Source organism: Hippocampus comes, unplaced genomic scaffold (assembly GCF_001891065.2).
Source record: "Hippocampus comes isolate QL1 unplaced genomic scaffold, H_comes_QL1_v1.1 scaffold334, whole genome shotgun sequence".
NCBI lineage: Eukaryota > Metazoa > Chordata > Actinopteri > Syngnathiformes > Syngnathidae > Hippocampus > Hippocampus comes.
The window spans coordinates 795-17,034 of NW_017805480.1; the positions used below are offsets into that span (position 1 = coordinate 795).

The following is a 16,240-nucleotide window of genomic DNA, read 5'->3' on the forward strand; positions in this document are numbered from 1 at the left end:
TTATCGTAAACAGAATGAGAAAATGTGTTTTATAGATTTTTGTTGAATACCTTTGTCAATTTGTGACAATTTTTGTCACGAAAAGGTCTCCTACTTCGCCATTATGACAGATGTGATGAAACTTTGAACTGTAGTAGTTGACTACAATTGCCAACAACGAAAGCAACCGCAATGTGAAAGGGTCTTTGTATCTATCTATCTATCTATCTATCTATCTATCTATCTATCTATCTATCTATCTATCATTCTATTTATTTGTTTGTTTGTTTGTTTGTTTGTTTGTTTGTTGTGGGTGAATATTTCGTCACTGAAATGTCTCCTAATCTTTCAAAAGAGAGATACCGTATCAGTATATTTTTTGGATGTGGTCAGTTGTCAGCCTGGAAGTGTAATTTCTGGACGGTCCCACGTCGCCAATTTTTCCCTACAGGCAAAATGACGTCACTTATAAGCGACTTAACGGCCATGCAGCCAAAAAAAAAAAAAAAAAATCATGTAGGAAACAGCCCACTTTCCATGCTAACGTTGCGGCCATATTGGCAAGGGCGATTTTCCCCTATCAACGACATGGACATTGAGAACATACATCGTCACTCGGTCATTGTCCAAACCAGTTTTCACGAGGTTTACTTGTTTAACAATGCCGAAACGGCCACTATGCTTACAGAACTACAAAAACGAAAGAATTATTATTATTATTATTATTATTATTATTGTTTTAGTTATTATTGTCATATCGGCGTGTGCTTCTTCAAGCGTTTTTACAGTAGCCGTAAAGCATTGTACACAAGCGTATGCAGTACAATCTGCCGGGATCCTTGTTCTCATCATTGTTTCGCTGACGCTGGCCCCTTCTTGCGTAGCGTCACTGTAGGCATGTTGCTTGAGAATGCTATCAGGTGTTAGCCATAACCATGAATGTAATTAATTCTACCCACTTCCGGGTTCTCGTGAAGTGAACAAGTTCAACGATCTAAAATGTCGACGATTGCTGGAGAATCCTTACAAATAGACGAAGAGGAGGAATTTAAGAAATTTGTAATTTTATACCGCAACGCATTACAAGGGTCGGGAATACCTGAAACCTACTGGAGGAGCCTCCATCATAAGCTCACCAACGAGGTCAGCGACCATTTTTTTCGCTGGACCACACGTGGCAACGTCACCAATCAATAATTCACTGCACCGCTCGACTTTGTAGGCAACCGCTCAAAGGGAAAAAATGTGGAATTTGTTTTGCGTGTTAGAATCAAATATAAAGCGTGAATGAAGAAAGACTTTAATACACGTTACGTGTGTTGGTCCACACCTGCTGCGTACCTGCAGCCTGGTTAACAGTATGTGCAAAGCATTCTCACATGCGGACTCGTCCCCAGAACTCAGACTTTTGAGGAGCACATGAAAAGCATGTGGAGGGAGGGAGGGGGGCATCTTGCCCCAGACCACTTGGCCCCAGGATCAATGGGACGCACAAATCCCCCAGGATAAAAGGGAGGTGTTTGAAAGTTTTCTTAATTTACTTTACAGTAATACCATCCATTCTTTTCCTGACAGATCTATGATGCTGGGGAGGTGTTTGCAATCATCCAAATTCAAGAAAATTATGACGATAGTGGAATGACTGGTGAGGGCACGGACAAGGACAAGCCTGGAACGATGCGCTCCGAAGTGGTTGTTTCCTGCCAGAATGGACTGCAAGCTTCACAGCCAACAAGGTAAGGCCGAGAAGTCGTGTTAGTTTACATACTATACACCACGCCCCAAGTTACTATGCAGTGAGATCAGCAGTATTCTTGATTTTTTTTAATTTCATTATGGTTAGTTTTCATTTCTTTTTTTTTCAATTCAGTTCATTCTAATCAGTTCTCAGAGTGGATTTGTTAGTCGCTATTAGTAAATTGTCAATTTTAAATAATGTCCTTTTTTTTGCAGGGGTGGAAATTAAAACTGTTTTAATCGTTGATCAGTAAAATCATCAATTGATAAATTGATTATCAAAATAATCGTTAGTTGCAGCCCTAATTCACTGAACTGTATTTTGTTGATTTTTACCACAGAATACTTCTTGTAACCTTTTCTCTTTTTATCTCATGCTCGAAAAATTCCCGTGCACAAAAACAAAAAAAACACTCAAACTAATTCTAAAGCTAAGAGCACACTGTTTCTTAGAAGTTCGCCACCTGTCTACGTTGTGATTTTCACTCGTAGTCATTTTTAATTCATTACATATCACGATTAAAATTTAAAAAAAGAACAAATGAGGGTACAATAAGAGAAACAAATATTGGCAAACATGGTCAAATTTGCAGATGATTTTTTTGGTGTTTTATTTATTTATTTTTATTATTATTTTTACTGTTTTTTTTTTGTTTGTTTTTTTTTAATCGCGTAGTCCTATCCCTAAAATTTGTCAAGGGGGGGGGGGATTTTAGGGGCAAAATAATTTTTGTCCAAGACCATTTTTTTTGTTATTGAACTTTTTGTTGAATTTTTAACCATTTAGAAAAAAGAAAAACATGGTCACGTGTTTCTGGGGAAAGTTAATGATAAAGTCAGGTTCCAGTCCCAAGTACAGGGCTTCAAAGGTCGGCGGGACCACTGTTCCCATAATCCTACCCATAATCATCCTTGTCTCTTCCCAGTATTTGGAGATGACCGGGCATTCCCAAAACACATGAAAATGTGAGGCTTTGCTATTACCGCAGGATCTCCAACAGGCTGTACTCATTCCTTGTGAAGTCCCTTGGGCCGGAACTCTAAAAAACCTGACTACATTCTTCCACCCAAATTCCCTCCAAGAGAGAGCTGATGTACACTTCCATTGCTGTACTATTGTTCTCTCCCATGCTTCCGGTTGAATTGTAATGCCACCCTCCTTAGCCCACTTATTCTTTATATATGTTGTATCTCCACTTTCTAGTTCCTGCAACTCTTTGTAAATGTTCGATATAGTACCCCGTCCAGGATCTGACCCATAAGATAATAGGAATATCTTGATTAAGCCGAAACCACTTTGTTGGACCCATCCTGCACGTAGAATTTTATCTAAGTAATGTCTAAGCTGCAAGAATCTATAGAAATCTTGATTACTCAATCCGAAATTGGTTCTAAGATCTTGGAATTGTCGCATCCCGCCCCCCTTGAGGAAGTCCCGATATATCCTTAACCCTTTTCCAACCCATTTTTTAAATCCTGTATCCATTCTGTTTGGTAAGAAATCCGAGTCATACCCAATCCATCACAGAAGCAAGTATGGGCTATTTTCTTTGTCTTGCTTTAATATTCCGCGCCACACCTTAATTGAGGTCCTTATCCAAGGGTTAACACTTTTAAGACAATCGATTAAACCAGGGTCCCCGATAATTGCTTGCAGTGGAATACCTGACATTCGATGTCTTTCCACTTCGCACTATAGGATGGATTACAGATATTGACCAAAATCTTTACATGGGTCGCCTTACAATAGTTTATCATATTCGGTAGGGAGAGGCCTCCCTTGCTTTTCGCCAGTTGTAAAGTCTTGAATCTAATTCTTGGCCTCTTCCCTTGCCAAATAAATCGCGATATTACTTTGTCCAACTCCTGGAACATATCCTTGGGTAAGTCAATTGCTAGAGTTTGGAATAGATATAATAGTCTGGGCAGCACATTCATTTTAATTGCTTCCACTCTTTGCAGTAATCCAAGGAATGGAACCAGGTTCCATCTGTTCAAGTCAGCCTTAATTTGGGCAAGGAGAGGGTAGTGATTTTCAAGCATAATTGTATCTAAATCTTTTGGAATATTCACGCCTAAGTACCTGATCGACTCTGAGTCCCAGTTCAAATTGAATTCATCTCTCGGAGAGTACTTAAATGACAATATCTGAGTTTTATGTATATTAAGTTTGTATCCCGAAAATTCTCCGTATACCCTGATCGTTGAAAGCAATTCCGGGAAAGAGGTAGATGGTTTTCCTAGAAATATTAATATATCATCCGCAAATAGGGCTAACTTATGAATAACCTGTCCAACGGTTATCCCCTCGATCTCATCTTTCTGCCTTATCCACTGATTTAGGGGCTCTATAAAGATGGCAAATAGAAGTGGGGAAATAGGGCAACCCTGTCGGCATCCCCTTTCCAGACCAAAAAAATCTGTCGCTCCTCCATTTATCCTTACTTTTGCTCTTGGCATGTTGTATATAGCCTGTATAGTTCTTATTAAGATATCCTTTATTTGTCCCACAATGGGGAAATTTACAGTCCACAGCAGCAAGATAATGGGTAGAAAGAAGAAAGAAGAAAAGAAAACAAACACCGTTCAATTAAGTGCAATATAAATACAGATATGGATAAGGTCGCAGTACTATTTACAATTGTCTTCCACATCATTTTATTTTATTTTTTATTCAGCACCCTGACATCAGTCTGTATAAAGTTGTCCTTGAATTTAAATCTCCATAGTACCTTATATAAATATGACCAGTTGACAGAGTCAAAGGCCTTTTCCGCATCCAATCCCAGCAAAACGGCTTCTAATTCATGTGCCTTTATATGAGCAATTATGTGTACCTATGTACGCTCGATGTGCAATACTATTTCGATGCTGGAGCCACTACCTCAAGACCTCAAGTACTAAGCTACTCTCACCCTATGTTCTTCCTTTGCTCTTACTGTCTCTATAACAAACCGCTCTCGCACAACTCTAATTGCCCCACGGGGATAAATAAAGTTTTCTGAATCTGAATCTGAATCTGTCTTTCGCCATTTTGCCCAGTATTTTGCTTCTCTTGATAGGATTTAGGATACCTTTCACATTGTACGAAGCGAACCTAGTGGCATTTTGTGACTTTCCATCAAAAAGTAAATAACGCCTATTGCTTAAACCAGGGGTCCCCAACCGCCGGGCCGCGGACCGGTACCGGTCCGCAGGGCATTTGGTACCGGGCCGCACAGAAAGAACTTGCCTTTTTTCCGTTTTATTAATTTCGGAATGCGAAATATGTTTTATTTTGAAAAATTACCGGATTCTCTGTTACATCCGTCTGTGTCACGCTTGACTCACGTCAAGGCACACTTCTCGGTCAGGTGACCGATGACGCTCATAAACAAAACGCTGAAGCCTGCAAAATTTGTAAAAAAGCTGCTTGGAGATCGCAAATGACGGCGGCCTTAAAAGTACGTTCGAAACAACTGGATCAAAGTTATGGCTGAATACTCTGAGATCGCCACAATAGCACTGTTGCTATTTCCGGCATCCTACCTGTGTGAGGTGTGGAGTTTCTGCAGCAACGGCGACTAAAACAAAATTACGAAGTAGACTCGACATAAACCACACACTTGTAAAAAGTTTATAATCTTGGTTCAAGATAGTAATTGGACGGAAATTTGCACAGTCTGTTTTGTCCTTCCCATCTTTTGGTATCAAAGCAATGATCGCCTCTCTCCAAGAAGTGGGGATGGCTCCATTTGCTAGGACCCAATTGAATGCTCTCAGTAGTCGTGGAGATAAAATATCACTGTAAATCTTGTACCACTCAGAGGGGAAGCCGGAGATGCCTGGGCATTTGTTCGGCTTTAGTCGGGAAATAGCCTTCTGTAGTTCACCCATAGTCACTTCAGCCATGAGAACTTCATTTTGATCCCCTGAGACCGTTGGGAGGTTGAGTGACTCCACCATAGTGTTGGGAGCTCCCCCATCGTCAGGGACCCTTTGAGAATAGAGATCTTTATAATATCTTTCAAGAATCTTTGGATATCCTTGAAGCCATGTTTCATTTGTCCGGTACATGGATCCTTAATTTTATGTACCACCCTCTCCGCTTGTTGTTTCCTTAATTCATACGCCAGGTTCCTCGTCGCTTTACTACCCGCCTCATAGTAATTTTGTTTTAAGAAAGTAAGTTTTTTCTGAACGTCTCGATCATAGATATCTTTTATCTGATTTTTAACTGCCTTAATTTTTTGGTCCACCTCCGATTGAACATTTTTTTTGTGTTGCCTCTCTCATTGCTGCAATGAGTTTTCGAGTATTTCCAATTTCTCCTGTCTGGATTTCTTTTGCGAAACCAGTTTTGCAATAATTTTCCCTCTCAAAACTGCCTTGCCTGCATCCCACACCATAATCGGGGACACTGCTCCGTTATCATTTTCTGACAAAAATAATGAGATTTCCTCTTTTATTTCCTCCCTCATCTTTCCTTTAAGTGCATTTACATTAAGCCTCCATGCACGTGGACCTTCATTATATTTTACTTGCAGATCCAAATAAACAGGACTATGATCCGATAGGTCCATTATTCCAATTTTACATGTCCTTATAAGACCGAGATCTTTACTGTACATGAAAAAGTAACCAATCCTTGAGTAAGTATTATATGGCGCTGAGTAAAAAGTGTAATCTCTGGTCGTTGGGTTAAGCTCTCTCCATACATCACATATGCCCATCTCCTTCATCATCTTTCCCACTTTCTCAGCCACTGGGTTATTATGCTGCTGTGATGTTCGTGACACGTCCATTTTGAAATCCAATCTTATATTAAAGTCACCACCACATATGACCAATCCTTGGGCCTTAGTTATCATTAAGTCAAAAATATGTCGGTGAAACCCCCACGATGCCCCGGGTGGAGCATAAACATTTACAAGGGTCACAACTGATCCCTCCATTTTACCCACAACCATATTGTACCTCCCTTCCTTGTCTTTAATTTCTGACTGCAACTCGAATATTACTTTTGTAGAAATAGCAGTAGACACCCCCTCCTATGTCCTTTCTCATAGGAGGCTGAAAACACCTGCTTAAATCCCTGTCTTCTGAGTTTCAAATGTTCCATGTCATTTAGGTGGGTTTCTTGTAGAAACATTATGTCTACCTTATCTTTCGCCATTTTGCCCAGAATTTTGCTTCTCTTGATGGGATTTAGGATACCTTTCACATTGTACGAAGCGAACCTAAGTAGCATTTTGTGACTTTCCATCAAGAAGTGAGTAACTCCTATTGGTTGAACGACCCATTTTCCACTCAAACTCGATAACATGTTAACGAAGAAAAAAAAAGCAATAATAGAACAAACTCTGAGAAAAACAAACTCAGTAACTTGCGAAAATTCCGCCGAGTACGCACTCCGCTGTGAGGTCTCAAATTTGACCCCAAAAGAGCCAGGATCTTCTGCTGGCTCGGAGGGGAAGCCTCCACTAAAGTTCCCTTGTAGAGGGCCCTCCGTTAGTTGTCGCCCCCCAGACACATTTGTGCGTAAGAGTCCAAGCGTCCTCGATCATATCTATGTATACATACATGCTCACGCAAGTACACACACAAACAGGCATAGATACTCATCGACTCACGTATACTCTAAAGCGTAAACACCTAGTTGCATTTCACATATACACACATATCTACATATTTGTACATACACCCACACACATACTCGCGCATACTTATTCCCCTTCATACCTTTCCACATGTTCATGCAGTGCCTACCAATACACTTACTCATATACAAACCTGTGCAATCATACATAACTGTCCACACGCTCATTCATACACCGACAAACTCAATCATACACCTGTTCGTGCATACACCCACACACGCATGCTTACACCCATGCCCAAGCTTATTCACACAAAAACCCAAATACTGTTCAATTCAACTAACCCTTGGTTGTCCCACCGTGATAAATCTCGTCACCTTGTCAGGCTTCAACAATTTTCATTGTCCACTCTCCTGTATGCGGCCAGTTATTTCTTGAAACCCTCACGTGGAGCATCCAGCTGTTGTTCCTCACCGCTTGCAGACCGATGCCACAGTCTGTTCTTGATTCTGTCAATCCAGGTGATAGGAGGTTTGTATACAGCCACGGGAAAACCCCTCTTCACCATGTCAGAAGTGGCCTCCTGCACTGTGTCGTAAATGCACGTTTCACCCTCGTAGAATACTCTCATCCTCGCTGGAAACGGAGTTTGAAATCGTATCCCTTTCTCCCGCAGCACCTTCTTCGCCTCTGCGTATTCCCGGCGTTTCCTCAGGGTCTCTGGTGCATAGTCGTGGTCGACAGAAACTCTCTTCTCTTTGTACAGAAATCCCTTCTTGCGCCAAACATTACGCAGGACCTCCTCCTTAATCTTGTTGCTGGCGAATTTTACTATTATAGACCTCGGGGGGAATCGGCGGGTGGTTTACGGCCTAGCGCGCGATGCGCCCGCTCAATCTTCAGATCGGTGGAGGGAGAAAGCTCGAGCTTTTCTTTAAAGAGATGTTCTACAAACATTATCATCGTTGCAGAGTTGGTCTCAGCCCCCTCCTCAACACCATAAATTCTTATATTGTCCCGTCTTGCTCGTCCCTCTTGATCAGTTATCTTATTTTCCATTTTAGCTTGTAGCTGTAGCAGCTCCATCGTAGCTTCTTCCAGCCCCAGCAATCTTTCTTCCGTCTCTGAGATCCTCGTTTCGACGCCATCTATTCTGTTGTTAGTCGTTTTAATTTCGTCCTTGATTTCGGTGAGTGTGTTGGCGCTTTCACGACGGAATTCCCTTATTTCTTGCAGGATCGTTGATAGGTTAGCTGTAGCCTCATTAGCCCGTAGCTCCCCGGGTTCGTGCCGGCCATCGATGTCACTTTCGGCGAGATCCTCTCCGTCCGAGTGGGTAATTTCAATCCGTGAAACCGACTTTTTGTTTGCTTTAGGCATTTCGTCAACACTTTTAAATACAGATATAACTCGTCAAAATACTAATAAAGTACGGCGTTGCTCGAATTGATCGAGGAGCTCTGCAGACGTGCTTCTTACTCCATGACTGCCCAAACCGGACGTCCACGACCATTTTTATTTAATTTTATTTTTTTTAAGTTTGTCGAGAACTTTCGAGTTTTTAATGAGCTTTTGATGAAAACACGTTTTGTGTCTGCAGTATTTTCCTGGTGGACCACGCTTGGACGTATCGTGTTGATCACGCTCGTCAGCAGCTGCAGCAGATTCCCGGCTTGCTGTCCAGAATGGCGTCCCTCATGGGGCTGGATTTGTGTGAGAAGAAGAACGATGCTGATGGAGTTGACTTGGTGATGGAGCACATGTGGCTCTACAACCAGACATATCAACTTTCGCAAGGGGTACATCGAAAATGACACGCATTATAGGTCCCCAATCTTTTTTGACCCCACGGACCGTAAATCCGTATTTTAAGTAGGACTCTTAAGACTGTCTTATTAAATGTAGGCTTATTTTTCTTGGAAGTCGTAGGCTCCACTTCTGTCTTCTGGCTGGGCCTTTTGCTCTTCCCAAAGAAACTTTCCAAAGTCGTTTGTTTTTTTACAAATTTTGCTAGCTCCTGGGTTTCATTTTAGCAGGAACCGATCACGTGACCGAGAAACACAGCCTTAAACTGCGTCAAGGGTGACATACTGTAGACCAGGGGTGTCAAACTCATTTTTGGTGCAGGCCACATTTTAGTTACTGTTTCACTTGGAGGAGATGACTGAAGGTGTTTGGTAATCAGAAAATGCTGAGAATATATCTATTATTTATTACATATGAGAATTTAAAATTTTGGTAGACGTTTTAGAAAGGATCATGGAAGTTGACATGTTTGAGCTGCCTTCGCCGGCCAATTAAAGTGATGTGGCGGGCCAGATCTGGCCCCCGGGCCTTGAGTTTGACACGTGCTGTAGACGGATGTCACAGAGAATCCGGTAATTTTTCAAAATAAAACAATTCAGATTCCGAAATAAATAAAACAGAACTAATGTAAGTTCGTTCTGTGCGGTCCGGTACCAAATGACCCATGGACCGGTACCGGTCTGCAGGCCGGGGATTGGGGACCACTGGTGTAACTGACGTCACTTGTGATTATTCTTTTCCATGTGTCCCATTTTAAATTCAGTACCTGCAATTTGCACTCTTTTGTGCTTTCACCTTAACTCTCGAAAAAAAAAAGTGCCTAGGATTGAATATGTGGAGTCTGAAAAGACGTGTAAATATGCCTTAGGGAGTGAATGAGTTTGAAGTGTAGTAGTACAACTCAATAATTCTTTCTTTTAGAAATAAAAGTTACTACTTGCATTGAGATGAAAACCTCAAACGCTGAAGACAAATAATGATTTTGTTTGACTTGTACAAAAAGAGCGATCAGTCACTGCTTCCAAAACTGTCACTCATGCCAATATGTGAAGGAATGCTGTCAACACGGCGCTGAGAATGTTCACTGTGCTCTACGGGTTGAATGACATGCGCTTCTTTTCAAATCCTAATATGCTGCGACGTTCAGTGTGCGGAGGAGAAGATTCCAGTGTGGTACATCATGGATGAGTTTGGTTCCCAAGTGCGTCACTCGGACCAACCCAGCTGTGGCATGGCTCCCTTTTTCTTTGCCGAAGCCCAAGCGGCCTTCACTGTCCTCTGGCCTCTCAGAGATCTGCAAAAGGGAGGTGATGGCAAACGCGTATCCGGGACGCATCACAGATTAGGGATGAAAAATATGGAACATTCCAGATGATCGCAACTGCTGGTGCCAAATGATTTGTTGTTAGATCACTTCAATTTGGGGAAAAAAAAAAAGACCGACCCATGAATAGCAAAATTCCACATTTAACAGATGCCCATTGAAATGCATTCGGAGGAAAAATATTTCATGCATTCTAGATTTATTCTATTTATTTTTTTAGGTAATCGACTGAATTGGTAATCTGCATTTTTTTTCACTCCTCCCCCTCCATGCAAAGCTTGTCTTTCCAGAGCTCGCGACTGTGATCAAAATGGTCGCACATTCCACATGTTTTTTTTAGTGTGCGCAAGAATGAACTTCATCTGGTCGCGTTTGTGTGACTGGCTAACAACACGGTCAGGCATGGTCTTCGCCATACGCTGATCACGCACTGCGCGTAGGGCACTAACAACCTGCGGGGAATGAGGGCGCACCAAAAAAAAAAAAAAAATCAAGCTCCTAAAAAAATCATAATAATAGGAATTATAATAATAATAGTATGTAATATTTATTATTTATTATTTTTGTGAAAGTTTTTCAAACATGAATATTGACCAGTTATTTTGTCAAATCAAGCAAAACTGAAAAATACTCAGATATTGTTCATTATTGTTAGGGGTGGTGCAGGTGGTGTGGGGTTTGTGGTCACCGAAGGTTTGTGACCAACCTTGGGTTGGCCCTGAACACGGTCATTGTATTAGACGTTGTGGTTGAAAGTCATCCTCTTCTTCAGCCTTTAATTTGACCCCCAATTTCTCCATTTTGTAATCCGAAGATGCGTTCATTTCTGAAAATCACACCGTCCAAAAGCCAGAAGTCAAATTCATCCAGAATATTCATGCACTTGAATTTTCTCGAAACAAATTACTGAACGATTTTAATTTTACAGATGAAATAACCCGTGACTTTGCATATGGCGAGTCAGACCCGCTGGTTCGACAGTGCCGTTTGTTTCCGTGGATATCGGCTGACCTTCAAGGGGTGTGTCCAAAAATCACAGAGCCAGCAGATTCATACTATGAGGTGAGGACCATGACTGTATGAATGCATAATTTTTTTTTGGATTGCGGAAAAATCTTCTTTTCTCCAAGTCCCATTCTGTTGAATTCTGGGTTCCTCACTGTTGCGTCTGTGCCATAATCTAGGCTGTTTTACGGGAGAACAAAGAGCAACTTCCTGTGGAAATTCATCCCCCCGCACCACCCAAGGGCCAAATCCTAAAGTTTGTATTTTCATATGAGAACACGGTTTGATATTTGTTCTCCCCCCCCCCACCCCCTCATTTTTTATGTGGTCGTTTGTCTCCAGGGTGTACTCTGAAATGTCACAAGTGATTAACCACTTGACGCATGCTGGTTTTGAGCTGACGGTCAATGAGGAGGAGGCGGATATCATTTGGAGCTACAACCACATCAAAGACTACAGGTGAGGAGAGTAGTTCCCCCGATTTCATCATGTACCCCAAAAATAGACACCGTGGTCTACATTATTTTTTTAAATTGACAAATTTGTGACACCAGTAGCATGAATGGCACAGCAAAATACAATATCCTAGTTGTCAATGACAATTATGTCAGTGATATTTTCAAGTAGCTTTCTCAAAGCTCGTCAATTGCCTTTGTGGTTGACATTGAAGTCAGCAGAAGTCATAGTCGAAAGGCTGATGGAACCCTCAGATTCCGACATGATACACACATGGACAAAATCATTGGTACCGCTCCCCTTCATGAAAGAAAAATCCATAGTGGTCGCCGTAATCGCTTGAATCTGACTAAAGTAGTCATAAAACTCTAATGAAAATTAGCCACCCGACATTGCTTTTGAATTGGGGTTCAACAGGAAAAAAAAATCAACCGAATGAAACAGACCTGATTAAAAAAAAAATGATGGCCCCCTCAACTTAATATTTTGTTGCAAAACCGTTAGAAGCAATCCTTAGTGAGCATTGCAGTTTCTCCGAAGGAATTGATTTGGCATATCACTATTTTACACACAACCACAGTCACGGTTTGTTTAAATAAAGTGGCAAATAGATAAAGTTCCAGCTGCGCCAAAATGTAAGTTTATAATGAACAAAAGGTTTTACTTTTTAGTTTGAAATGGCTTACATAAACTAGAATCTCGCATCGCATTGTGGCCAAAGCTTGAATCCTGGTCGGTTCCTGCGTCTTTTGCTGGCTGTAATTTGGAATTTTCAAAACATTCCTCAGTAGCACCCTTTAACTTTTTGACAAGTCCGACTCAGCCAGCTGTGATCCCCAATGTGTCCGTACACACACATTTAAGTGCCAGGGCTACGAGGGCCCTTTTATTGCTTTTTACTGATGTCAGATTCAAGTTTTTCATTGATCATTGTGGTTTTTGGGTGTCAATATACTGTATGTCGTGGGTTATCAAAGGTAAACTTTGTACATACTCTGTGACTGTTAGAGCGATACATTTTCTATTGAAGGGCTTCCACAAAGAGCCTTACCAAGAACATTATTTCCTGACAGAAAGTTCAGCATGGAGCGACCTCATGTGATGCTGAATCAGTTCCCCTGTGAGAACCTCATCACTGTGAAGGACTGCCTTGCGGCCTTGGCCCGGAGAGTGACAAGCGCTTCAGATGTTATACCGATGACCTTCAACCTCCATACAGAGCTTCCACAATTCATAAGGCACTATCAAGAGAGACAACAAAGGTTTTTTGTTATTTTTTAAATAAGTATCAAATACCAACCAAAAAAATGGAATGTTTAAACATCAGAATCTTCAACAAACTAAAATCTATAATTTTGAAAAGTAAGGCCAAGTAAAGCTAACTAGCTCAATGCTAACATATAACGTGAAATGCTATTGATGGACGAAGGGAAATTAGTGTTGATGTTACAGCGATGATAACCTTCAAAGAATATTCACATGCATGTAGAACTGCATTGTCTCCCTTTGGGAGCGACAAGTTTTATTGCCGGTTAGTTGGGGACCTTCTCTGACTCGCCTTCTTGTGGTTATTTGTGCTCCGACTCTGCCGATGAGACTTAAGTGGACGTAGAATATTTCATTCACAAGACTTCCCAGCCCTGGGAAATCATAATAAAAAGGTGGTGATATTTTATTTATTTATTTGTTTATTGGTATTATTTACAACCAATCTGAGATTTGTTTTTGATATTAGGGGCCAAGATAACCACTGGATATGTAAGCCGTGGAATCTGGCCCGTGGAATGGACATACACATCACCAACAACCTGAACTACATAATCCGACAGCGAGCGAGTACACCAAAGGTATTGTTTGGCCCCAAAATGTTATAATACAGAATATATTTCAGTAGACCTTTATTGTTCTTTTTATCCTTCACATCGCGACCTTATGCTAAACTCATGAACCCCTTTCTGCTTCAGGTTGTGTGTAAATACATCGAGGACCCGGTGCTGTTCAAGAGGGAGGACGTTGGACTGGTCAAGTTTGACATCCGCTACATGTTGATGCTACGCTCTGTCAACCCGCTGCGTCTCTACGCCTACAATGTCTTCTGGTTGCGCTTTGCAAATAGGTATTGCGCCGCCATCATAAAAATATCGATATTTTTTTCCTAAAGCATACAAGTTAGAGAGCCAGATACTGAATCTGACAGATTTGAAGCAAGAAGGACTATTGTGTAGATCTCATCTATCTGCCTTTTGTCAAGCCATCACACACACATTTTTCCTCACTCCCTTCAGACCTTTCTCGCTGGATCATTTTGATGACTACCAGAAACATTTTACGGTCATGAACTATACTGAGGGTGTGCAGCTAAAGCAGGTACTTTTTATTGCAGTTTCACCGTCTTGAAGGCCTGTTTGTGTGATTGGTTGGTATCAAAACTGAACCGATCTCTGTCACCAGATTCACTTTGATGAGTTCATCTTGTTGTTTGAAAAACAGTACCCCCAATATACCTGGAAGGAAGTGGAAGTAAGTGACTTCGATCAAATGACTCAATTACGTCGAATATTTTGCGGTACCGAATGACAAGGATGTTTTCCCACTCAGTGACGATAGATGTGAAATGTGTTTGCTCCTATCTTTGCCCTTAGCCTTCCATTGTTAGTTTGGGTTCATATGCCAACCCTTAGCCTCAAACTATTTTTATTGTCCAAGGATTTAAGATGAAATTTGTGCATTTGTGGCAGCTTTGAAAATCATGCTGAGACTCGTTAAATGGTCAGTGAGTACTTTCATCCCCACCGTTGGTCAATGGTGACCGTAGTTTTCAACCAGTTTCGCTCAAACTGTAAACACCTGTGTGTGTCACACTCCGAAACCTGTTGACCAACTTTGGTACAAAGGGGTGTTGACTGAGTGAATGAAAATAAAGCAAAATGAAAACAATTAACTTTTTTTGATAAAGGCAATGCTATTTTTCCTCACATTCATCTGCAAAAAAAACTGAAAAGACTGAACAATAGTGGTCCACAGCTTGGCCTTTGTGGCACGCCATTTACTTTTATTACTTTTATTATTAACTTTTAGATGCACAAGAGTCATTCTTTACTTGTTTACAAAGAGAAAGAGACCTGAAAAGTGGGACTTGTACCAATTCAATGCATTCCCCGAAATGCTCGTACCCTATTTTCCGCTTTGGAGTATAAGGCGCACCTTCAATGAACATCCTAGTTTAACTGTTCCAATATAGCGCACACCACATTATAAGGCGCATAGAATAGAAGCTACAGTAGTGGCTGCAGTTGCATCATGCATCCACTAGAGGGAGCTACATGAAAGAAATACAATACAATTAGGTGCATCGGATTATAAGGTGCAGTGTCGGCTTTTGAGAAAATGGAATGCTTTTAGGTGTGCCTTATTAGTGCGGAAAATACGGTAATATAACTGCGTCAAATGCCAATCAGTGGATTCCAAAAGCAGCTCAACGCAATGGTGATGAGCAAAGGGCAATAACACCGCGTCTTTCTCAAATAAGATCACACAAATATTTGGCAACTGCTTTCTTGAGCATCTTTTATCGCCACTTTAGATGACAGTGCAACATCGCCTGTCAATCAAGACCTCTTGATCATTTTTAATGCAACGATGGCGGACAGTGACAGGGCAGTCTTAAGTATGATTTTTTTATCCACCATGCTTCTTTTCCTCTCTCAGGCCCAATTGTTCGAAGCATTCAAGAGGCTCTTCCAGGCCGCTTCATCTCGACCTGCCCCGTATGGCATTTGTCCATACCCGTCTTCCCGTGCAATCTACGCGGTAGACCTCATGCTGAAGTGGAGAACAGAAGACAATGGCAAGTATTCCATCCATTCTGATGTCTTGTTGCTCCTTGGACTGATCAATGAGTTGGTCATTTGGCTTCATCTATTTAGTCCATTCTCTATGAGTACCGGGTTTTCCACACTATGAGGCGCTTTGGAGTGAAAGGCGCACTTTCAATGAATGGCCCATTTTAAAACTGTTTTCGTATATAGGGCGCACCACATTATAAGGTGCATTGAATAGATGTTACAGTAGTGGCTGCGGTTGTGTTATACACATATATATATATATATATATACACACACCACCCCTCGGGTGGTGTCCGTCCCCCATTCAGCTCCAATGAATGGCCCATTTTAAAACTGTTTTCGTATATAGGGCGCACCACATTATAAGGTGCATTGAATAGATGTTACAGTAGTGGCTGCGGTTGTGTTATACACATATATATATATATATATATATACAGAGAGAGAGAGAGAGAGAGAGAGAGAGAGAGAGAGAGAGAGAGAGAGAGAGATAGGGGGGGGGGGAGGGA

General features: G+C 41.3%; 1 protein-coding gene across 1 annotated transcript in view; it reads left to right on the plus strand.

Annotated features, from left to right (window-relative positions):
• The first annotated feature begins 726 nt into the window (after positions 1 to 726).
• ttll12 (tubulin tyrosine ligase-like family, member 12) overlaps positions 727 to 16,240 on the plus strand; it is a 35,849-nt gene continuing 20,335 nt past the window's right edge. Inside the window, exons 1-13 of the mRNA XM_019875706.1 lie at positions 727 to 1,122; positions 1,555 to 1,715; positions 8,896 to 9,094; positions 10,249 to 10,408; positions 11,354 to 11,487; positions 11,610 to 11,686; positions 11,773 to 11,889; positions 12,960 to 13,148; positions 13,622 to 13,733; positions 13,851 to 14,002; positions 14,172 to 14,253; positions 14,338 to 14,406; positions 15,595 to 15,733. Coding sequence (XP_019731265.1) covers positions 979 to 1,122; positions 1,555 to 1,715; positions 8,896 to 9,094; positions 10,249 to 10,408; positions 11,354 to 11,487; positions 11,610 to 11,686; positions 11,773 to 11,889; positions 12,960 to 13,148; positions 13,622 to 13,733; positions 13,851 to 14,002; positions 14,172 to 14,253; positions 14,338 to 14,406; positions 15,595 to 15,733 — 1,735 coding nt within the window. The 5' untranslated portion in view covers positions 727 to 978. The remainder of the gene's footprint in view (positions 1,123 to 1,554; positions 1,716 to 8,895; positions 9,095 to 10,248; positions 10,409 to 11,353; positions 11,488 to 11,609; positions 11,687 to 11,772; positions 11,890 to 12,959; positions 13,149 to 13,621; positions 13,734 to 13,850; positions 14,003 to 14,171; positions 14,254 to 14,337; positions 14,407 to 15,594; positions 15,734 to 16,240) is intronic.